The 25,046-nt window shown below is 41.7% G+C and overlaps 1 protein-coding gene across 4 annotated transcripts in view; it reads left to right on the top strand.

The window, feature by feature from the left end:
- The window catches only part of FERMT1 (FERM domain containing kindlin 1), a 35,510-nt gene extending 18,932 nt beyond the window's left edge, over positions 1–16,578 (top strand). For all 4 annotated transcript variants that reach the window (XM_047853739.1, XM_047853737.1, XM_047853738.1 and 1 more), the window contains 7 exons: positions 286–335; positions 8,045–8,169; positions 9,118–9,224; positions 10,414–10,635; positions 11,260–11,384; positions 12,503–12,644; positions 14,314–16,578. In XM_047853739.1, the coding sequence (XP_047709695.1) occupies positions 286–335; positions 8,045–8,169; positions 9,118–9,224; positions 10,414–10,635; positions 11,260–11,384; positions 12,503–12,644; positions 14,314–14,487 (945 nt within the window). In that variant the 3' untranslated portion in view covers positions 14,488–16,578. The remainder of the gene's footprint in view (positions 1–285; positions 336–8,044; positions 8,170–9,117; positions 9,225–10,413; positions 10,636–11,259; positions 11,385–12,502; positions 12,645–14,313) is intronic.
- The last annotated feature ends 8,468 nt before the right edge of the window (positions 16,579–25,046 follow it).

Here is a 25,046-nt window from a genome sequence, read left to right as displayed (position 1 = left end):
ACCCACATCACCACCCAAATCAAGAACTAGAACTTTGCCAGCCACCCAGAAGCCCCTGCACATGCCCCATCCTACTGTCCGCCCTCCTCCACTCCCCAGCCGCTGAGGTAACTGCTAGAAATGTGGCTAGTATGATTGAGGAACTGAGTTTCTCATTTTATTTAATTTTAATTAATTCAGATTTTAATAAATCCATGTGATGAGTGGCTATAGTACTCGACAGTGCAGGTATAGAGTATCAACACCACCTAATTACTGCTTATGAAATATTATCTTTTTCCTTAGGAGGACATTACTGATATCCCTCAACTTGCAGATAACCTCAAATTATTTAGGTAAGTCACCTTGAAGGAGAAAGAGATTGCTCATAACAAAGCTTTGCAGGTAAAGAGTCCAGGTATTTACATTTTTTTTAATGTTTATTTATTTTTTGAGAGACAGAGACAGAGTATGAGAGAGGGGGAGTCACAGATTCCGAAGCAGGCTCCAGGCTCTGAGCTGTCAGCACAGAGCCCGACGTGGGGCTCGAACCCATGAACCATGAGATCATGACCTGAGCTGACGTCGGCTGCCTAACCGACTGAGCCACCCAGGTGCCCCTTTATTTATTTTATTTATTTTTTTTTAATGTTAAATTGAACCTCATTAGTCAGGTTCATGGTTCAAAGGTAAGAGCATGGGCTGTGGTATCAGATAGACAATGGCCTGAATCCTAGCTCAACAACACACACTAGCTGAGTTACCTAGGGCATTGTCATGTATTGGAGCCTCGGTTTCCTAATCTATAAAATACGGATATACCTCCTCTTGGATTTATTGGGGGGAATTAAATGAAATAATATATATGAAGCATTGAGCATGGTGCCTGGATCACATTAAATGTTCAGTAAATGAGGGCGCCTGGGTGGCTCAGTCGGTTAAGTGTCCCAACTTTGGCTCAGGTCATGATCCCATGGTTTGTGAGTTTCAGCCCATCAGGCTCTGTGCTGACAGCTCAGAGCCTGGAGCCTGCTTCAGATTCTGTCTCTGCCTCTCTCTCTGCTTACCCCACCCCCCACTTGCAGTCTTCCTCTTTCTCTCTCTCAAAAATAAACATTAAAAAAAATGTTAAATGTTCAATAAATGGTGGTGTAAACATGGCCAGTGTTGGCAATTAGTGAACATATATACTAGACTGGAGTTTCTGTCATGGTCATCTGTGAGGCTCAGGACTTGACATCATTTGAAAGTTCTTTCATGGTTTAAAAATCAATTGTCTCTAGAATGTTGGTGCTGGACTTGCACACAGTGATCTCCCAGGTTTATCTACCTCTGCCTGTTAAGGTGTTTCTGAAAAACTCCCCAGTGACCTCAGATCAATCTGAAACTGTTAAAAAGGCAGAGAATTTTTTTTTATTTTGTGGAAAGAAAGGACTGCTACATTTGTGACGGTGCCAGAGTGTGTTAAGATGAAAAGAATAAGACCCCTTTGAAGTTCTATCAGTTATTCATGTCACTTTATGGTTTGTTGACTTTTCTTAACAAGCCGGCACCTCACTGGGTCAGTTGGCCTGAAAAGAAACACAAGTTGCTTTTGGTAATACATGAGGCACAAAAAGACTTGGAAAAGTGAATAGTGAATCAGGTATAAATGAGAAACAAGCATCCAAAGGTACCCATATTTGTCACTGGGTTTCTACAGGTTGCTTTTTTTTTTTTTTAATGTGTTCATGGGCTGTGGTCTCAAACAGTAGGATCATTAATTTAACTTTTGTGGCATAAATGGTTGCAACCACACATATTGTTATAGCCAGAGCTACAGAAAAAAAAGTAATCATTTGAATCCACAAATACATCTTTATATTTTTAAACAATCATTCTATGGAGACGGTAGGTTGCCATGTTCTCTGTATAGAGCAAATCCGGCTCTTGACAAACCAAATAACCACAGTTCCCTTCCTATAGATGTTTTCAGTGAAGGAGACGATATCCCAGAGTTAAGTCCTATATCCACTTCACTTTAATGTGATTGCTTTGCTCAGGCTCACAAAATTGTCTTCATGTTTCATGGTGGTCACTATATCTACCAAAGGTCTAAAGGTATTGAATTTAATAGACAATATAGTTCATGGAAGAAAGAAAGAAAGAAAGAAAGAAAGAAAGAAAGAGAGAAAGAAAGAAAGAAAGAAAGAAGATAAGGAAGAAGGAAGCAAAGAAAAAAAGAGACAGGAAGAGGGGAATGGAGTTCTATTCCTGGTGGGTGTGTGACCCATAAAGACCCTTCATTTCCTTGGCCTTCCTTTCTTTATCAGTAGAAAAGCACAGAGCTAGTCCTTTGATTTTTAATGTTTCTTTTTCTTTAACAGTGAAGCTCTTTTTTTTCCCTAAACAAAATCAGTTGAACCCACTATATAAACATTGGATTTCAGTTTCCAGCAACTGATTTAAATGCACCCAATCTAATGCAAACCTCAGTCTTGCCATAAATACCTAAGAGTGCTAGATAAAGGAAAAATAAAAGAATTGTAAATACAGCATTGAGGTGAGACTGGGAAAGTCCAGTTTGCAGGAAATACAGAGGAAACCTAATTCTACAAATGAAGCCTCAGATGCACAGATTATCATGGCCTAGGGCTGGGATTTTAGTCCCTGGGCACAGATAGGAGATGAAGTTTTAGGCCTATTGTAAGGCCTAAAGCACAGGACTAAAGCCCGTGCCTAAAAACAAAAACTCACAAGGGCTGCCTTCTGTGTTTAACAGGGAGAGACTGTCCACCAGCCAGGAAGCAGTAAGTTCATCCTTGCATGCGGTTCCATGTGGGGAAATGAAAAGTCTCTCCGGAGAAAACGGAGCCAAATCCTGTGTCACCCAAGGATGTAGATCTAAATTTAAGTGTCTTACATGATAGGAGAATTCTGGAAAAAACAAACAAAAAAAAAAAACAGAAACTGGCCCATGACACAAAACCTGTGAAGCCCTAGCAAATGTAATTGCTACCTGGAGGGAAATATCCACAATCTAGCATGCATGGGCCTTATAGAGAAAATAATAACCCTCTAAAAAATGAGCCCCCAATAAAAACTAACCATGTAAGTTCATGAACTACCATAAAGGAAGGACAGCAGACCCAACAAGCAAGAAGGTTAGCAGTTTCAATAATTTTAGGTAAGAGAACAATCTGAAAAAAAAATAAAATGAGTATGTTTAGAATCCTTAAGGAAATTAAAAGGTAACAATCACCATGAAAGAGAAGAGGCGATATTGAAAAGGAACCAAATAGAAAATCTGGAAACAAAAAACTTAGTCATCGAAATTTAAAACAGAATAGGTGCACTGAATGTCAAGTTTAAAAACACAGTTGAAGAGAGAAAACAGAAAGGTAGAAATGGGAAATGTTATCAGTAGAATGAGAAGTTTCATTTTATATCTACTAGGAGTTCTATAAGAAAATATGGAAGAGAAGCAAGTATTCAAAAAAGAATGCTTGAGAATTTTCCAGAATTGTTAAAGACAAAAATACCTAAATTCAGGAATGGTAAATCCCAAGCAAAATAAATCACTATAGATGCACATATTTTTTTTAATGTTTTTATTTATTTTTGAGACAGAGGCAGAGCATGAGCAGGGGAGGGGCAGAGAGAGAGGGAGACACAGAATCCGAAGCAGGCTCCAGGCTCCGAGCTGTCAGCCCAGAGCCTGACACGGGCTCGAACTCACAGACTGTGAGATCATGACCTGAGCTGAAGTCGGACGCTTAACCGACTGAGCCACCCAGGTGCCCCTAGATGCACATCTTAATGCCAGCCATTGATAAGGAAAAGTCTTTAAATCAGAGAGAAAAAAGCAGATTTCCTAGCAAGAAAAACAGCGGAGTGTGTAGCAGACTTTTCGTTGGCTGGGAAATATCTTGAAAGTGCTAAGAGAAAGTAGCAATCAGTCTAGAACTTTATGCTCAACCAGCCTTTCAAGATTCTACCTTATGCAAACCCCTAAATATAAACCAGACAAGATACAATTCTATTAGTAAGTTACGTATTTAATAAAAAACAATGATTCGTGTCCAAACTGTAAGGTGTGACCAGTGTTGGAGAGACTACTTTGGAAACAATTAAATGGCTCCACTAGAGGATACAGAGACAGAAGCCACACATAAAATCCATTCATTACATCATTCACAGACAAGTTACTGTAGGGAAGTAGGCAAGTTACTATAGCAAAGAACATCCCAGGCAGATTTACACAATGTGCTATAGGAGATTATCAGTGAGAGGAATACAAGACCCCAAAAACACAGAGGAATCTTTATAATACTTCATAAAGAGAGAGTGACTATGAAAACCTTTCATCCCACGAAGAAACACTGGTTATCACATAGAAAAATATCTCTAAGTGGAGTTATGCACTCTTTTTTTCTTTTTTAATTTATTTTTTTGAGAGAGAGAAAGAGAGTGCTAGCAGGGGAGGGGCAGAGAGAGAGGGAGACACAGAATCCAAAGCAGGCTCCAGGCTCCAAGCTATGAGCACAGAGCCATACACGGGGCTCAAACTCATGAACCGCGAGATCATGACCTGAGCTGAAGTTGGATACTTAAGCAACTTAGCCACCCAGGTGCCCGATACACTCTTGTTTTTTTAAAAGCTAGTGTTCCAAATTTATGACCTCTCTGTGATGACAACTGGCCATCATTAATAAGCCTCCAGATGCTTTCAAAATAAGAAACCTCTCCTTTAAGGAAAAGGTGATTGTGAAACGAGTAAGAACGTAATCAGTATTTGAAAGAGATTAGTGCTATAAAGAGAGCATTATTTGCAAATATTTCCATGGTCATAGTGTTGCCAGTAATGATACTGCCTATTAAAACAGTATTATCTTGCCTTAAATTTTGATCACATCTCTCAGTTAAGCTGACAGTCTGATCAAAAGGGGGAATTGTTAAAAAGAAAACCACATGGGGCGCCTGGGTGGCGCAGTCGGTTAAGCGTCCGACTTCAGCCAGGTCACGATCTCGCGGTCCGTGAGTTCGAGCCCCGCGTCAGGCTCTGGGCTGATGGCTCGGAGCCTGGAGCCTGTTTCCGATTCTGTGTCTCCCTCTCTCTCTGCCCCTCCCCCGTTCATGCTCTGTCTCTCTCTGTCCCAAAAATAAATAAACGTTGAAAAAAAAAACTTAAAAAAAAAAAAAAAAAAAAAAAAAGAAAACCACAGGCCCAAAATGGCATCGCTTAGACCAAGTCACCAAACTGGGGCTTTATACCTAATTGCAGTTTCAACCTTCCCCAGAAATTAGTCTTAACTGGTCAGGAGAAAATATTCCAATCAGCACCGCTGAAGTCATCTGTCACATGGGCCTTCCATCTCCCAAAAGATGAGGTCAATTCACCTAACAAGACCTCCTGCCCTTCCGCACCAGGAAGGTGACCTTGCCTAGAACAGTCCTTTCTTTTGCTAATAACTTTCTTACCCCAACTTCCTTCCTATAACAATCCTCCATTTTGTACCATACCTTAGAGCTCTCCTCTACTTGCTAGATGGGATGATGCCCAATATATGAATCACTTAATAAAGCCAATTAGACTTTCAAAGTTTAAAAAATAATATTATCTGCACACCTTTAAAACTTGGAAACAGAATTTGTCTGCATTAAACACCATCCAAATGAAGTTACAGTATTTTTTTTTTAAGTTTAAGAAACAGAGCACACACAAGCAGGGTAGGGACAGAGATTGAGAGAGAGAGAGAGAGAGAGTCCCAAGCTGGCTCCACACTGTCAGTACAGAGCCCAACGCAGGGCTCCATCCCACAAACTGTGAGACCATGACCTGAGCCGAAATCAAGAGTCGGATGCTCAACCAACTGAGCCACCGAGGTGGACCGAAGTTATAGTGTGTTTTAAACCCACTTATTAAAAATATAAAAATGCAACATATTCTGATTAATCTGCATAAGTGAGTGATTGACATGAGGGAAGATGGAACTCCGTAGCTTTGTTTCAACAAAAACCTTCAAAACTAGGTAGATGGCACTATACAATGAACATTGTGATTTAGAGTAAGCATGGCCAATAATGTACTTCCTCAACTGGGATTTATGTAACTGAGTAACAACCTCCCTTTTTAAAACAAACTGAGTTCTTCATATTCATTTTTAATATATTTGTAAAGGTTTTATAATGTATGTTACAAATACTACAAATTAACAATTGTAAATATGTTAAGCGAAGGGTATTATATTTACATAATATATATATATGGGTAATATTGACCCAGCTCTTGCTTACAAGGTGCCCAGCTCTGACTCACCTCTACACTTGCATGTGCTGTTGCTACCTTCTGAAATTTCTCTTCCCTTTTCTCCAATCAAATTCTTACCCATCCTTTATTCTATATTTAAACGCTGTGTCCTCTGTAATTCACCACGCTGCACAACCTTGTTCCATGACGTAGCATATTTTATTCATTGATATGTGCATTTCCCTCTTGACCTTATGGGCTCCATGAAGATTCAGAAGACTGCCTCAATGCTTGTGTTTATCATGCCCCATGCAGCCACCTTCTCCACTTCTTCCCCTACACTGTCCTGCTCCAGCCTCTGGAACATGGAATAGGAGCAATAATCATTAGCTTTGGGAATTAATGGAAGTGCCCTGGAAGATGAACCAAACTGGAAGACGATAGCAGTAGGAATCTTTTGATATTCTTAAAGTCCAGTTAAAATGGAGCAGCAGAGTTTCATTCTTAATTATGAATAGAAATATTTAAATGCCTAGGACGTAACTGAGACCTTACTATCTTTTGTGTAAAGGCTTGTCTTCTGATTCTATTTTGAAAATACTATTAATTTTGGAGATTCTGATTCTTAGACAAATAACCTTCAAATGTGTTCCTTAGAATTATCGTAACTACAGCTTTCAACATAACAAATATTATTTTGATGCAATGGCTTTCTAAATCTTGGAAATGTTACCTGCATATAATGTTTTTCCATTTTATTTTATACTTTCTGTGTTATACACTGGCTTTTTAATGAACATTTTCTCTCTTATCTTTGTGTGAAGTGTAACACATTTTTAGCTAAGGAAAGACGATGGTTGACATGTTAAAAGTCTTGCCCCAAATGATGTATGAGTGGGGTTCCTCTCTTCCTCTCATTCTTGAATGCAGAAATCCACTGCTCTAGCATGAGATTCACCCCCACAGCCGGGACTGCTCCACAGAACCATGGACAGCCCATGTTATCTTTTCTCTGACTAGCTGTACCCCCTTTCCCACTTCCCAGCTCTCTCTCATGTTTTCTATTTTCAGTGACCCAATTGAGACCTGCTATTGGCACCACCAACCTTGTCCAGCCCAGAGTACAAAATGTTCCGGCCCCCACGGATATCACTTTTGGAGATCTTCCCCCAAAACATTTTTTAATAACAGCAGAATCTATACAGATTGGCTGTAGGGTTTTTGTGATTTCCATGACTCGGTGGGAATTCTCTGGGGGGTTTCTCTTAAGGATCAAGAGGAAACCACGGAAAACGTTGCTTACTTTTAGATCTAATTTTTAGTCCTGTAACTTGAAAACTGTGTTGTCCATATGGACAGCTTTTTCAGATACAAGAAGTATACTGAAATTACAGGTGTCCCCAGATTCATGGATGTTTCTCAAATAACAGTAATAGTTTATTGAGCACTTCAGTCATGCCAGGTCCTGTGATAAGCACTTTCAGAGATTACCTCTTTCTATCCTCACAGAAGCCCTGTGAGTTGGAGGCTCACAGGGCAGTCACACAGAGGCAGTGCACGTGGCCCAGGCAGATGAAGTGTCTTTCCCAGGGTCACACATTAGGCATCAGCAGAGCCAGAATGGTCTAATCCTGAGATTCTGCATTTTCTACATATCATATTAAAAACCCCATTTTTACTTTTTAGAAATGAGTTAGCAATTTGAAAAGTACTTTCAGAAATAAAGAGTATGTCATATGAAGGGGTTTCTAGAACATCTTGATCCACTTAAAATTTGCAACGTGTCCCTGTGTTTCTAGGTGGTTGTTAAAAGGCTAATTGTACTTTAATTTGCAGGCCCAAGAAGCTAATACTGAAAGCTTTCAAACAATATTGGTTCATCTTTAAAGACACATCTATAGCCTACTTTAAAAATAAGGAGCTTGAACAAGGAGAACCAGTAGAAAAACTAAATCTGAGAGGTAAGAGAGTCCTACATGAGGGTATGGGCTTGTCATGACCCAGCTAGCATGCATATGAAAGCCAAGGTTCCTACCCAGTGAAGCAGGGTTGACTTCCAGAGGAACCGCTCTATCTCACTGGTTTCCACACAGCAGCCTGTCTGCAGCATTCTGCTGTCCTTTCTTCCCCAGTGTGGTCAAGCCTATGAAGTGGTGGTAATTGCTGTCATCAGGGTAGTACATGAGGCCTTGTAGGATCCCGAAAACTTTCTAAATTCCAGGATGGTTCTGTTTAATTCAGTGTCGCTTCAGTTTCTGTACCAATTTCTGAAAGTGGCTGTGAGTGTACTGGTAACTCCATTAACTGAAAATACTTAACCATTGCACTCAATTTCCTTATCATATGGTGACAGTGAGAAAACTCCCTCTGCCCTGATTTATTTTAAAAGTTTATATTCATAACTCAGTGCTACTATGAGGCAGAATAGCCAAATCAACCTGGAAAATGAATTCAGTTGATGACATGTTTAAAATGATAAGAGGGGCGCCTGGGTGGCTCAGTCGGTTAAGCGGCTGACTTCGGCCCAGGTCATGATCTCGCAGTCCGTGAGATCGAGCCCCGCGTCGGGCTCTGTGCTGACAGCTCAGAGCCTGGAGCCTGTTTCAGATTCTGTGTCTCCCTCTCTCTGACCCTCCCCCGTTCATGCTTTGTCTCTCTCTGTCTCAAAAATAAATAAACGTTAAAAAAAATTTTTTAAATGATAAGAGAAAATAGTTTTTGTTATCCATGTTAGTTATTCATGAGTCTTATTTAGTTATCCTTTAATTAATGTTGTCTGCTTGCTCCTCAGTTTTTCAAAAGAGAACCAAATCTGAAGGGCTTATGTTCAAAGTGTTTCTTTTAGATGCACATCTGATATTGATATAACAGATTTCTCAGAACTCAGTTTTGTCCCTTTTATCATTCAGGCTGTGAAGTTGTGCCAGATGTAAATGTAGCAGGGAGAAAATTTGGAATCAAGTTACTAATCCCTGTTGCTGATGGTATGAATGAAGTGTATCTCAGATGTGATCATGTGAGTAAAACCACAAAAATGCTAACTCCCTTCACCTTTATTAAACCTAAGGACAAACCAGCTGAGATGCTTTCTCAAATCAGAACACTCATCAGTCAGCTATTACTTTGTAACAAACAACCACAAAATCAAATGACACATACCAGTAAACCGTGGTCTCTGAAACATCTATGGGCTTGGATGATCCAGCCTTGTGTCAGCTGAACAGATCTGCTTCCAGCCACAGGTCTGGCTAGGCTTGGCTCCTTACTGGAGGTAAGCGCACTGTATTCTGGGTACCCAGCTGCCTGGGGAGGCTCTGCTCATAGTGATGGCGGAAGTGCAAGAGAGGAACTACAAACGTGGCAGGCCTCCTAAAACTTGAGCTTTGAGTGAGTACACTGTTATTTCCACCTACGTTCCATCAGCTAAAGTAAGTCCACGGTGAGGCTCAAAGTCAAGAGGTGGGAAATTACACCCTGGCTCCAATGAGACAGATCGTAAAATTACATGGCAAAAGGTGTGGATACCAGGAGGATGAAGATTGAGGTCAGTAATTCAGCATACCATACTTACTGTTGCTCTGAAGAATTCGACCGTTCATCTGCATCCCCTCAGCTTCTGAGACCACTCCACTTGGTTCCCTGAGGTGAAAAATGAGCACACACATTAAAGAACAATAGAGGCCGCCACTGACTGGTTCAGAGCCCATCAGTGGACCTGATTCCTACTATGGGATTCAAATCTTTAGTAAGAATAGGCCAGGGTAGACATTATATGGGAAATCAGTTAATGATTTTTTCCCTCATGTCCTTCTGTAATAGAGATCAGACATGATATGAAAATGGAAATATACATCAAGCAAGTCTGTCGGGTAGCTTGGGTTTTCATCTATCTGTGCTCCATGGAGCTCCTGTGTCCTTGGTTTATCTTTAAATGCAAAGTTCTCTGCATGGAATTTATCACAGCTGACATTCCTATTCTCTAGCCCTTTAGCATAGAGAAACTCAACATGGGACTCAAAAGCTTTTGTTGGGTGTTAAATTAGGTGATTGACAGCCACTCAGAACATGTGCCACTTCACATCTTTCCTTGTTTGGTGGGTGACAGTTTTGTATATTGTCGAGATAAGAGCCCACCTCCTGCTCTGTTCCCAGCAGGGTGGCTCTGTACTTGAATTTGTGTCTCAGCCCTCTGATGTTTGCTGCAGGAGAATCAGTATGCCCAATGGATGGCTGCCTGCATCTTGGCATCAAAGGGCAAAACCATGGCAGACAGTTCCTACCAGCCAGAGGTTCTCAACATCCTTTCATTTTTGAGGATGAAAAATCGGAACTCAGCATCTCAGGTGGCTTCCAATATCGAAACCATGGACATAAACCCGGAATGTTTTGTGTCGCCTCGGTGTGCAAAAAAACACAAGTCTAAGCAGGTACTGCTAATCTTGTTTGAGTGATTGTTTGCAGTAAATTCTGTATTTTCTGAAGTAAAATGAGGAATTAAAATGATTGAGGCCATCATCATGGAAAAATCAGCTCATGGGGATATTTGACTTTGGACTCCGTATTAGACCATGTTAAGAGATTATTGTTCATTTTGTTAGCGCTGACTACTGCTACCTAAACATGGTAATATTCCCAGATTTAATTAAAATTATTTAGTCCCCACAAATTAAAACTTTACATTGTGCTTCCATCAGAGGGGGTTAAAAAGTTACACAAATAGACTGATGTAAGTGGAACCATTGTCCGTGGACACTATATAGACCCTAGAAAGAGGGACCCAGAACTCTCCATCTCCATGAACCTTACAAGTTTATGTGTTGGTTGATCTTGTTCCTTCTTCTCCCCAGTGATTTACATGTTTTGTTTCAGAAGGAGAGAGAGGAAGCGAGAATGAATGAATGGGTGAATGAATGAATGAAAATGAATTCTCTTTGTAGAGCTACAGTTGGGCCTTGCATTTATTTTTCTGACTGGGGATCTGAGCCAAAGGGACGATTATAGAATAGTCACTGTATGCTAAGGACAGTTTGATGTCTACCACTTCTGCTTAGCTGGCAGCCCGGATTCTAGAAGCCCACCAGAATGTGGCTCAGATGCCCCTGGTCGAAGCCAAGCTGCGGTTCATCCAGGCATGGCAATCTCTACCTGAATTCGGCCTCACCTACTACCTTGTCAGGTGATTACAATGTTCACTTGCCTCTCTTGCTCTCTATGTGTTTCTAAGTGCCTTTCTTGGATCCCAGTTTCTTCTCAGTCTAGAACATAGAACTCTTTTTATTTTAGAATATTGTCCTTTCACAAATGGCCCAAACACACTGGCTGCCCATAACAATCTTCCATACCTTCTCTTTACAGACATACCTGGGCTCCCTGCTTCTCCCCTTGTTCCCTAAGTTTTCAAGTTGGCAGCCTGAGTGATCTGTTTAAGATCTGAGTCAAACCATGGCAGCCTCTGCCCAGAACCATCTGAAGGCCTTCTGGCTCACTCAGTGTATAAGCCAAATCCTTACAATGGTCCTACAAGACCTTAGCTCCAGAATTTCACACCTCTGCTCCTCCTTCACTGTGCCCAGCCACACCGGCCTCCTGTGACAGGTCTTTGAGCGCGCACGCTCACACACACACACACACACACACACAAATACATACATACATACATACATACATACATACATAAAATGCTGCAGCCTTGCACTGGCTATGCCCTCTGCCTACAATACTCTTTCCCCAGATACCCACATAGCACAGTTCCTCACCAGCATCTTTAATCAAGTGGCCTCTCTCACTACAGCCTACAGTTGTAAAACTGTAACCACCCCATTTGCCAGTATTCCCCGGCCCCATTCTGTGTTTTATTTTCCTTTATGATCTTATCTGCCATATATATTTCACTTACTCATGACCCTGTCCCCCCACTAGAATACAAGCTCCATGAAGATAGACATTTTCTATCTACTGAGATCACTACTATATTCCTTGTGCCTAGAACAGTGCGTGGCACACACAGTTGGCAATTTTAAATTAATTGACTTGACCCTTTCTTACTTTGCTTTCCCATGATGTCAGTTTTATGTAAATGATGTGTACAGGGCAGCCTTATTAATTCTCTCCATTCTTCATATGTTCTTCATATCACAATAAAAACACCCTTCTTCTGTAGAAAGCTAATCCTTCACTGTCCATTCTTTGGATGCCATTTAGAAATGTTCATATTATCTTTAAGAAGTTGTATATGAATGAAAATCATATTACAGGAAGCAGTTGCTTCTTTTAATTAATATTAATTTTTTTTAGATTTAAAGGAAGCAAGAAAGATGATATTCTGGGAGTTTCCTATAATAGGTTGATTAGAATCGATGCAACCACTGGGATTCCAATTACAACATGGAGATTCACAAATATGAAGCAGTGGAATGTAAACTGGGAAATCCGGCAGGTACAGTGAAAGTTTTTGGTACATTCAGCGTTGAGCCTATATATGTGTGTTCCATCGGAATTGTACATTACTCTGTTCATACATTTAGAACTCAGAAACCACAGGCATATGGTCATTGTCTGCTAAAATAATCACATGCAATTCTGGGCAGTTTCCTAACAAGTACAGGCCGAATGGTTTTGAATTAACACCATGGGTTGGCTTAGTCTCCATATGGACTTGCCATACAGACTCTAAAATTGCTGAGCAATTTGATTAGTTTCCTTCAATTCAGCATAGGATTATGTAAGACTTAGACTGAATTACTTAGTGGAAACTACCTGAGAACTGTCACCCAAAATGAATCCAAAAAGTCCTCATCTAATGGCTGCCAAGAAGTCCAACTAGTTGAGGACTCAGAGGCTCAACTGCCCACCTGGAGAGCATTCCAGTCCCAAAAAGTAAAAACTACTAGAGAAGCAAGTGATGTGAGCAGGGATGACTGAGAAAAGCTTTGCCTCTTGAGTTAAGGGGACCCCAAACCATCTGCCTCCCGTTAATGGCACCCCAGGAGCTAAGTTCAAGCCAAAGCTATAAGCTGGGAAATTGTAGATCAAGTCAGAGGCACCTTAGCATCCAGATGATTTAACACATTCTGATATTGATAAAGAATCTTTTCTCCTTTGTTTTCTCATTTTTCCAGTAGAAAGCCATCTACCTAGAGGGATGAGAAGAGACATACACTGTATTTTAAATTTTTTTAATGTTTATTTTTGGGAGACAGAGCACAAGCAGAGGAGGGACAGAGAGAGAGGGAGACACAGAATCAGAGGCAGGCTCCAGGCTCTGAGCTGCCAGCACAGAGCCCAGTGCTGTGAGATCATGACCTGAGCCGAAATTAGATGCTCAACCAACTGAGCCACCCAAGCACCCCAAACTCACACTTTTTTTTAAAGAACCATGGATTCCTTTCAGTGGAGGCACTTATTTGTAGAATAAAAGTCTGAGATTAGGTGGCCTCTAAGACAGTGGCTCTAAATCCTGGTTGAGTATTAGGATCACCTGGGGAACTTGAAAACACCACTGCCCAGGCCACATCCTAGACCAATCAAATCCCAGTCTCTGGGAGTGGGAGCCTGGCATCAGTAATTTTCAAAAGTCCACTTGGGCAACCAAGGTTTGAGAACCAGTGAAGAATGTTTCTTCTGATTTAGAGTTTGTGACTTTCAGCTGGGAAGGGGTGCAGGGCTGTTGGGTGCAGGAAAATTCAGGGAAGCCTTTTATTCTCCATCAAAAAGTCTGCAAAGTACCCTGCCCCTGGACAGATGGAATGCTTAGGAAGTTCTTAACATCTAAACAAGAGTGACAGAAAGTATCTATGTGTGTTGGGAGTTAGAATGTTTTCCCAAATGTGTAGCAAAGTTGACACCACAAGAGGGCGCAAAGAGAGCAAAGACAAGTTTGCTGTAAGCGTCTAATGGAAGTGGTGATTGTTTTTGGAGTTGTTTTGGAGGGTTTGGTTTTGTTTTTTGTCTGTGGGGTTCTGGGGAGAGAGAGGGAGAGAAATCCCAGGCAGGAGGAGTTATCTGTAAGCCACCTAGGCAGTGCTCAGCTCTGACGCCATCCCAAGGCGTTTTTTTCTTCATTTTCCTTGTCAGAGTTTAAGCTTACCTGTGCCTTCCTCTTCCAGGTGGCAATCGAATTTGACCAGAATGTCTCCATTGCGTTCACCTGCCTGAGTGCGGATTGCAAGATTGTGCATGAATACATCGGTGGCTACATTTTCCTGTCCACCCGGTCCAAGGACCAGAATGAGACACTTGACGAGGACCTGTTCCACAAGTTGACTGGTGGTCAGGACTGAAGCAAAACAGATCTGCCTACACAGACAGTGAGCCAAGGATGGTCCTCCCTGGACAGATGGGATCCTTGGCTCACCCAATGTGTAGAGTCCAGACTGACAGACAACCATATACTTACCGCTGGTCACTCAGATGAGGATCCTTGCCTCATTTCAAACACACTGCCTAGCATATCCCTTTCCTTTCTTTGCCCTGTCCTACCAGTAACAGAGGAGGCCTCAGTTGCCTTTTCTGTAAAATGGGTAGGTGGAAGACAGGCTAATACTACTATATCCCAGTATGTAGCTACAGTTCTGTGACTTCCAGAACCTGCGAGTGTATGGCTAGAAGTCACCAGTGTGCCTTTCTGCTCCGTTGCTAAGTCAGCGGAAAGACAGAAAGGTTAAAAGCACATGTAGCCAAGGATCTACCTTATTCCCTAACTCAGGTACAAAAAGAAATCTGTCTTTCCTTAACAGAACTGCCTTTAGTTCCCATATTGTGAAAATGGCAGAGGGAGTCCACACTCACACTTTTTCCCTTATAGGTCAAGGTCTAGGGGAGGGGAGGGGAGAGGTGGGGGTACCTGGTACTAGTTGGTGACAAGGGGTCAGAGCAGTGGCCTGCAGTGTCATCAGTTCACAGTGACTTCTGCAGAGGTGACTGCTGATCCATCTGGTCTTGGACATCAGTCCCCTCAGGTTACTGCTGCCACCTGCAGCTCCTTTTCCATTCCTCGGCCACCTTTAAGTCCTTCCTGATGACACGGGTGACATAGAGGAACAGGGAAATCCATTCCTCAACCCAGCTGCATGTCTCAACTGCTTCTACTCTGAGCTGGGGCTCAGGAAGATGGGTCTAGTTCTCTCTGTTCATAAAAAACACCTCCCTGCATCCAGGCTTACAATGGGGTCTCCGTCCCAGCTGGTCATGGAGAGGACAAACCTCTTCTCCAAGATCACCAAGTTCAGGGGTTGATGGCTTCCTCACTGGCTTCCATCTACATTTGGTAAATTAGGAGCTGATAATAGACCTTTTTTTTTTCTTTTTGTTCTTGTCATCTCTACCTCCAGACATGAGCGTGAGCCAATTAATAACTGCCCTCAGTTGTCATTTTCTGTTTTGGTTTGTCAGCTTTGGGAGGAATGGGTTTTGAGAAGGAAAGAAGCAGTATCAGGGGTAGTGGGTAATATCAGATAGCATTTAATTATGTTTTTATAAATGTTCTCCTGTCACAGAAAGGACTTGGGTTGCCAGGGTAAAGCAGAGGGTCCATTTCCATTTTGAAATTCTTTTAAGATCCACTGTGCTTTATTTTCCAACTAAGACATTTGAGAAGAGAGATCTCCACTGCTCCAGGAACCACATTAAGACAGCCCTGTCTAGGGAACCCCAGGCCCTGAGCTGGAAGCTGTTGCTTGAAAGTCCTCTTTCAGCCCCTCCTTTAGAGGTCAATGTTCATGAAAACTCCCCAGGCACCAGCTGAACTTCCAAGGCCCAGCTTAAATCTAGGAAGTGGCTTAGGCACTTGGAAAGTCTGGTCCACATCATAAAGAACTTTGCTTGAAATGTCTTCTATACAAACTAGTGCGGAGCATACTGTTTTACTTGGTGTTGGTCATTTCTACATAGTCTTAGGCTCTATTATTTTAGAACCTAAGTCAGGTCTTTAATATGATGTCGGGCCCTAGGTTAAAATAATGCTGCTTGAGGCCACATGTCACCTGTCTGCTGCGAAGCACAGCTCTACATAACTTAACCAGAGCTGGACCTTCAGTATAACTCTCTTCCTTGGCTTTCCATGGTTGCCTGACATTTCTATGAAAACACTCAAAGGAGGTGACTGGTCTTCACCAAACTTTCCAGGGAACACTTCTTCCATGACTATACGACCACATCCCAAGTGTGACCACCAAAGCCTAAATGCTGCTATTCCCAGGAGCAATGTAAGGACTCTTTTTACACTGGGTGCAAAAGGTCATCTGACTTCCTATGATGAAATTTTAAATTAACGTGTCTTTCAGCCTCCTTTGCTTTCTTATCTATACTAGATGGGGAAATCTGCATTTTTTTACTATTTTTATGAATTTTTTTAATTAAAAGCTTTATCTGGATTTGAGTATCATCTGGTTGTGTCCTCTCCAGTCTGCTGTCTCTAAACAGGTGAATATTTTCTACCCCCTGAGAAAGGAATGCAACTTTCAAGTTTAATGCATAGAATTCCAAGATTCAAGCTCATTCCTCCCCGTGAGATTGACTTAGAAACCTTACTTACCTGTTGGCTTTAACTCCTTTCCCATTGAAGGTCCCTAGATTTCCTGACATCATAAGCTCTTTTTTCCACATCTACATTTTAGAAAAAGCATGAGAGAGCAAAGAAAAACCCAAAGGTGAAGGAGCATCAGAGGGCCTCTGACTTGGATGAATTTCCAAAACATTTGGATTTGATTTAGCTGTAGATGGTCCATAACAGGTAGTAATGTGCAGCTTATAGATGTCCCTTCATACAGTTCTCACGTCAACCCATTGTGGGGCAGGAATGGCTTGCCTTCTCATTTCACAAAGGAGGAAACAGGTTCATAAGGTGAAATAACTTGCCCAAAGCCACACCACCAGTAAGCAAAACCAGAATTCAAAGCCAGGTGTGTCTTACTAACACTGTCCAAAGACCTACACTGTTGGCATTTTGGGTTCTGTCTCTTCAGCCTTTATACCAACTTGTATACTGGTTTCTGGTTTTGTATTTTAATATTATATCTATTAAGTCATTACACATTCATGGAAATTGAATAAGTCATTAGATATTCACTGAGGAAAAAAGAAGAGTAGCTATTTAACTGCTGGCTGAATGCAAACTAAGGGGCTATGATTCTGCCTGAAAGCAGCTTAAAACGTCCCCACCTTCACACATTTCCTCCACCTTCCATCCCCCACATCTGACAACCATCAATCTATTCTATGAGTTTCTTTTAGATTCCACATATAAGTAAGATTATACAGTATTTGTCTTTTTCTGCCTGACTTATTTCACCTAGTATGATGCCCTCGAGGTCCATCCATGTTGTTGCAAATGGCAGAATTTCCCTCTTCTTAGTGGCTGAATAATATTCCATCGTGTATATATACGTGTATATATATGTATATACACACCTCACATACACACACACACATTTTATCTACATCCATTTACCCAGCAATAGACACTTAGACTGTTTCTATATCTTGGCTATTGTGAATAATGCTGCAATGAACATGGGAATGCAGATATCTCTTCAAGATAGTTATTGTATTAGCCTGATCAAAAAGGAAACTGAAACAACAAAAACAGAAAATCCAAGCCCCCACCTGAGAGCATATGTCTCCTCATCTGTAAAACAAGGGTTTGGATTGTGCGTTTTCTTACAGCCCTTCGTCTCCAGCATTCCTTGGCTGTGGTTCATTTTCCCCACAATCCAGTTGGGGTACATCCTCCACTCCTATGCACCACACACACACTTTCCTTCTGAAACTCTAGCATCACTCTGCCAACACGGGCCAATTATTCGAGTCAAACCACGTAGTTCTATAACTCAAATTTCAGGGAAGGTTGACAGGCTGCCCTGACAGTCAAACCACAGGGGCAAAACAGATACCAAGAGGTTAAATGGTTGTGCCAACCAATGTTAGAGCAAGTCAGATCTTGTGTCTGCCTCCCCAGATAATATCCTCAACAATAGAGTTGTTATTACATGGCTAAAAGAATTAGAATGCTAACATGTATTAAGGGGTATCACTTGTGCTTCCCAGGAGTCCTCTCAATTCAGCCTCTGGGTGAGGTAAGTATTGTCAGCCTCATTGTACAGATTAGGAAACATGCAGTGGTTGCTGGTAAATACAGGGGGAGACCTGATTCACCCATTTCCTTGGTGTAAAGACTCCCACCGTAGACAGCATGGCATCCGTGAAAACAATTGGGAAGATACCCAGCTCTCTGACAGGGACAAGCCAGCTCTAGCATACACAGGAACTACTGTGTACAGAGTCAAGCAACTTGCATTTTAATAAGCAACTTGTCAAGGTCACCCAACTGGAGTGTTGAAAGCAAGGATTTGAACCTAGACCTCCTGACTTGAGTGGTATTCTCTAGCACCACTCTTGATAATCCTGTGTGAATGGCAAGGCCTCTTGAGTCAAGAGCCCTAGATTGTCTTTATTTGCGATAATCCCTCTTGAGGTGATTTGTCCCCATCCCACCCCAACATACATCAGTAAGGCCTACAAAACTCCATAGACATTTTTTTTTCCTTCAATTACATTATACCAGATTTCAAATGTCAAAAGAGTGAAATTTTCTACTAAAAAAATTTTTCAGATCCCAACGGCTGGCCCACTTGTCCAATATGATATCTGATTGCAAATTTGGGTCAGAGGTGGAATTCAGGAGGGTGGGAAAGAGTTCTGCCTTCTTCCCAGCAGAGAAAACACCAACCCATGACCAGAGAAAACCCCATCCACCCCCATCCCCACAAATGGTTGGCCCTGATCCTGCCATTGCATATAAGTGATTAATGCCAGTTCCACCACAGAGAGGCAACTTTCCCTCAGGGTCTGAGCTCTGTTTTTAGAGGCTGAGTGAAATGTTCTTATTCTGACCTTTTCCTCCCTTTACAAATGGTTCTTTGAATCAGGTAGACATCAGAAGAGCAAATGGGCAGCCAAACACTTGGCAAGAAGCTGTTGAATAATCCACTCCTTATAACCTAAGCAAAGTTCATTCTAGGACAAGGGGCTGCAAATGCTACTGTGTTTGGGGGAAGGTGATGTACACAGACACAGTCAGATATGAGACACAGGGATTTGTGAAGCATGCCCTGACTAGTAGTCACAGATCTTAAAATATGTGAATAATCTCTAATATATCCGAGAACCTAATGTAGCCTAAGGGCCTACAGTTGTCAATCCATGCTACAGTTCAGCTAACTGTATTTCATCCAGTTCAGTTAAACAAGCACATACACACAAACATACACATGTATATAATATATATGTTTCATATAAGCTATATAACATATAAATATACAGTTGATATAACTTACTATATTTATTGTATGTTTGTATATTTATATATAAATTATATATACATATATATTTCTATCAGTTAAAATTGCTTAGCTACAAGTACATATACAGATATATATATTTATATACACACACATATATGTGTGTGTATATAAATATATATATATATATGTAATATATATAAAATAATAGTGGCTCAAACAAGAGATGTTTTTCTCTCTTCCACCTGACACTCCTAAGGCAAGTCTGGGCCAATAAAGCACATATACCATGTCAAGGACCCATGTCATTGCATCTTTTCCATCCACTATGTATAGCTTCTATTCACAAAGTCCTCTCATGATCCAACGTGGCTGCTCTGGCTCCAGGCATTATGTCATATGGCTTCAATTAACTATAAGGGAGGTTGAAATAGTTGGTCTTTATTCAAAGTAGCCATGGCCTCAACTAAAAATCAGAGTTCTTTTACTGATAAACATGGTGAGAGTAGATATCAGGAAACAAGTAGCTCCATCTGCCATAAGCACCTACTATGTGCTAGGCACTACACTAGCTGCCAAGGATAATACAATCTAGCAAAAGACAGGCAGCTGAATAAATAACTCTGTAATGTTATATAACAGGCATTATTCTTGATACATTAAAGACATATGAGCACAATAGAGAGGGAGTAGTTTTGTTAGAGTCAAGAGCAAAGGAGGAAGGATCTTCCCAGAAAGAAAGGACATTTAGACTGGGTCTTGAAGGATGAATAAGAGTTTTCCAAGTGGGAGAAGGACAGAAATAAGGTCAAGCTTGGAAGAGGGGCCATTAGTGATTGGTGTGTGTGTGCGCGCGCGTGTGTGAAACTCATTCTGAAAGCAATTCCAGAGCAAGAATTACAAACATGTTTTCAACACTTGAAAGCATCATCTGTAAAACGACATCATCTACCAAGTACTTTGCTCAAGACCAACCCTTGCCAGATAATTTTTTTAAATCACTCTCAGGAGGTGATGATCCAAACATCTTCTTCAAGTAAAATAAACATGTTCTCAATTCTCCTAAGAAAATGATCTCAGAGTTCTAATCTTGGGTGCTTTCTCAGACTTACTTCATGAAACTAATGCTAGTTCCTCCAGCAACAAAACAAAATGGAAATATAATATCATGTGATCCCATCTAAAAGAATTGGTCAGCAACTTCCTAGAATTTAGAGTATCTCAGGTTCCATAAACAGTTGGTGTAATTAATAATCACTAAAAAAGTAATTTTCTTAATATATTATTAAGGATTCATCATGTACTTACATTCTATACTATTTTCAGTAATGACAAAAAGCCATCACTGTTAAAATCTTTTCAAAAAAATACTTAACATTCCAACTCTCTGATATTACTATTTCATACCTTCTTTTCTTTTCAACCCGCCTCAACACCTACCCTCAGCTGATGATCTGTAACAGATTGACCTGCATGTTACTGAGCACAGTGATGTCATCAGATGGGAAGAGCCTCATCTCTTCACTCTTCATCTGTCCTCACAATGTCTTTCTTCCCTCTTGCCTCAGTTGGAAAAGTGCCTAATCCACAGCCTTTTGAGTACTGTCCCCTCATGACCTCCAAAGCACTCAATTCCTGCAGTTTCCTCCTCTCTCTCTTGCATCATTCTCTTCTCCCCATCTCTTGACACATTCCCATCAGACTGCAAACATGTTCTCTCTCTTTGGGGGTTTTAAAATACAGCTACAAACTCTCTCAGTGTCCTCCCATCAAGAGATGGGATCTAAGTCCCCTCACCTTAAATCTGAGTAGGCTTGTGGCTGGATTGACCAATAGAGTACAGCAAAAGTAATGCTATGTGACTTCTAACTGTAAGTCATAAAAGGCCCTGTAGCTTCTGTTTTGTCCACAGGATACTCCCTCTTAGAGCCCTGAGGCCACCATGCTAGGGAAGCCACAAGTAGGCACTCCAACCGACAATCTCAGCAGAGCCTGGCCCTCAGGTCATCCCTACCAAGGTGCCAGACCCATGAGTAAATCCATCTTGAAGCCTCAAAACCAGTCCACTGAACAGCTGAATACTACCAATGACTAATCAATGCTAAATGGAACAAAAGAGTCATCTAGCCAAACTCCGACCAAATTCCTGACCCTCAAAAATCATGTAATAGAATATAATAAATGTTGCTTTAAGCCACTAAGTTTTGGGGGTACTTACTGGGCAGCCATAGATAACTACAACGATATTCCCCACCTTGTAAAAGGTTTGAACTCTGCCCCATTTTTCTGCTCCTGCTCACAGCAAAAGTTCTCTGAATACGTAGGAAAGCTAACACATATTTTCTCATGCCCTTAACTCACTCCTCTCTGGCTTCTGTCCCTCCCCCCCCCACCCCCAATCAACCCTTCTCTTGTCCAGCTCATAAAAGTCCTCCATTATTTAGTCTGTCAAAACCTGGCTGGCTGTGCCCCTCTTAATGAAATATTGTTCTCTCTTAACTTTCATGATTCAAAATTTTCCTGATTTTTCTCCTACCTCCCTGGCTTTCTCTCAGCCTGCTAGGCTGATTTCTCTTCCTCTGTTCCACTAGCAAATGTTGGCTTGTTCCTCTTCTCTTCTCTTTCTACGCACTTGCCCTAGGTGGCCTCAACCAGTCTACTGGCTTCAAGCACCATCTATATGGTGATGCCTCCCAAATGTAACTTTCCAGCTCTGACCTCTCCCCAGAATTCCAGTTGGATGTCCAGTTATCTCCCTCAGTATCTCCTTGTAGGTCTAACAGACATCTCAAACTTAATATGGTCAAAACAGAGCCTATGATTTTCCTCCCCCAAATCTGTTGCTGTCTTAGACTTCTCTTTCCCAGTAAATGGCCTCTCAGTCCATCAATCCTTTCAATGTCCTCAGGTCCAAGAACTTAGGGATCATCATTTTTTTTAATGTTTATTTATTTATTCTGAGAGAGAGAGAGAGAGAGAGTGAGAGTGACAGAGTGAGAGTGAGAGCGAGCGAGCGCACCAGCAGGGGTGGGGCAGAGAGTTGGGGGAGAGAATCCCAGGCAGACTCTGTGCTGTCAGCACAGAGCCCAACGCAGAGCTTGATCTCACAACCCGGGAGATCATGCCCTGAGCCTAAATTAAGAGTCAGACACTTACCCAACTGAGCCACCCAAGCGGCTTAGGGATCATGCTTGATACTTTTTCTCTCATCCCTCATGTATTAGTTTTCCCTAGCTGCTATAACAAATCACCACAATTAAAACAATATACAATATCATTCAGCCACAAAAAGGAACGAAATTTTGATATATGCTACAACATGATTGACCTTGGCATTAAACATTATGTGAAGGGTACCTGAGTGGCTCAGTTGGTGAAACGCCCAACTTTGGCTAAGGTCATGATCTCATGGTTTGTGAGTTTGAGCCCCGCGTTGTGTGCTGATACCTCAGAGCCTGGAGCCTACTTCATATTCTGTATCTCCCTCTCTCTCTGCCTCTCCCCTGCTCATGCCCTCTCTCTCTCTCTCTCTCTCTCTCTCTCTCAAATAAATAAATAAATAAATAAACATTAAACATTATGTCTGGTGACATAAGCCAGACAAAGGACAAATATTGTACAATTCCACTGAGAGGAGGTATCTAGAATAGACCAATATAGAGACAGAGAGTAGAACAGAGGTTACCAGCAGTTGGGGAGGCAGAGAAAGGAGAGTTGTCATTTAATGAGTAAAGTTTTTGTTGTGATGACAGCAATGTTACAGGCATAGATAACAGTTACATAACATTATGAATGTATTTAATGCCACTGAATTGTATACCTAAGGAGTGGTTAAAATGATACATATTGTTCTATATATTTTACCACAATAAAAACGATGACATACACATTTATTCTCTCAGAGTTCTAGAAATGAGCATTCTGAAATCAGTTTCCCTGAGCCCAAATCAAAGTGCCAGCAGAGCCATACTCCCTCAGGAGGGATTGGGGACAATCCATGTCCTTGCCTTTCTAGCTTCTGCATTCCTAGACCCTCCTCCTATCTTCATTAGTTAAGTATATTTATTTGTTTTGAGGAAGGGGGAGAGAGAGCATGAGCAGGGGAGGGGTGGAGACAGAGGGAGAAAGAGGGAGAGGGGGAGAGAGATAAACTGAGAGAGAAAGAGAGATAGAAACAGAAAGAGAGAGAGAGGAGAGAGACAGACTCCCAAGCAGGCTTCCTGCTGTCAGCACAGAGCCCGACACAGGGTTCAATCTCATGAACTGTGAGATCATGACCTGAGCTGCAATCAAGAGCCAGATGCTTAACTGACTGAGCCACCCAGGTGTCCCTTCCTCTATCTTCAAAGCCCGTAGCATAGCGTCTTCCTTCAGTCTCCACATGGTCTTCCTCTTCTCTGTAGTAAACTCTCCCTCTGCCTCTATCTTATAAAGACACCTGTGCTTCCATCAGGAGCCCATCCAGATGATCCAGGATAATCTCTCCATCTCAAGACTCTTACCTTAATCTCATATGCAAACTCCTGTTGCCATTTAAGTAACATCTACAGGTTCCAGCAATTAAAATGTGTGTGTCTTTGGGGCCATTATCCAGCCTACCACACCTCACTTCCAACCCACTTACAAGTCTTGTGGATCCCACTTTCACAACATATTTCAAATGTGAACACTCTTCTCCACATTCACTATCCTCACTGTCAAACCAGCATCATCTCCTCCCCCTTGGACACTTTCAACACCCCCTTAATGTAGCTCTCTTGCCTACAATAGATACAGCAACTAGAGTGACCTTTAACACAACCCCCTTAATCACATCCCTTCCCACCTGTCCCCTCTCCCACCATCCTCTAGCCACAAAGATCTGCTTTCTGTGACTCACACACAGCAGGCTCTTTCCTGCTTCCAAATCTTTGCTCATTTGCTCTGGAATATTATTCCCCATGGCCCTTTGCTTGACAGCTCCATCCCACCCCAGGCCTCAGTGCAAATGAAGCAAGCTTTCCGATGACCACCTCCACTCTCCTCCCCAATTCCTTTACATCACATCAGTCTGTTCATATCCTTTATAATTCTTACTGTAATCTGTAATTATCATATTCACTTACTATTTCCCAATATAGGCACAGCAGCCTCAGGGGAACTCTGGTCTTCCTAAGGACCCAGGCTGACACAACAGCCACCTTCCCAAATACTGCCAATTTTCAGAGGGGAAGAGAGAGCCCTGGAGGGTCTCACACCAGCAGCTAAATGCATTGTCTGGAAGTGATACTCATTGGCCAGAACAAAATATGGAAACATTCAACCACAAGGGGCCAGGAAGTATAATCTTACTGAGTGACCAGAAGGAAGAAGAGCTGAAATACGTGGCAAATAGCGCTAATGATCACAACAAAGCCTTTTACAAAATGACCCCCAAATAATGTTTCTGATGTCTTCTCCCTACATTCCTCCACCATGGCTCCTGCTAGTCTCCTACCATATTGAACTGTCCCTCCCCTCAACACACCAGGTCTTGTCATACCTCCAATTCTTTAATACATACT

The sequence above is a fragment of the Prionailurus viverrinus genome, chromosome A3, assembly GCF_022837055.1.
Source record: "Prionailurus viverrinus isolate Anna chromosome A3, UM_Priviv_1.0, whole genome shotgun sequence".
Lineage (NCBI taxonomy): Eukaryota > Metazoa > Chordata > Mammalia > Carnivora > Felidae > Prionailurus > Prionailurus viverrinus.
This window is presented reverse-complemented; position numbering and strand designations above follow the sequence as displayed.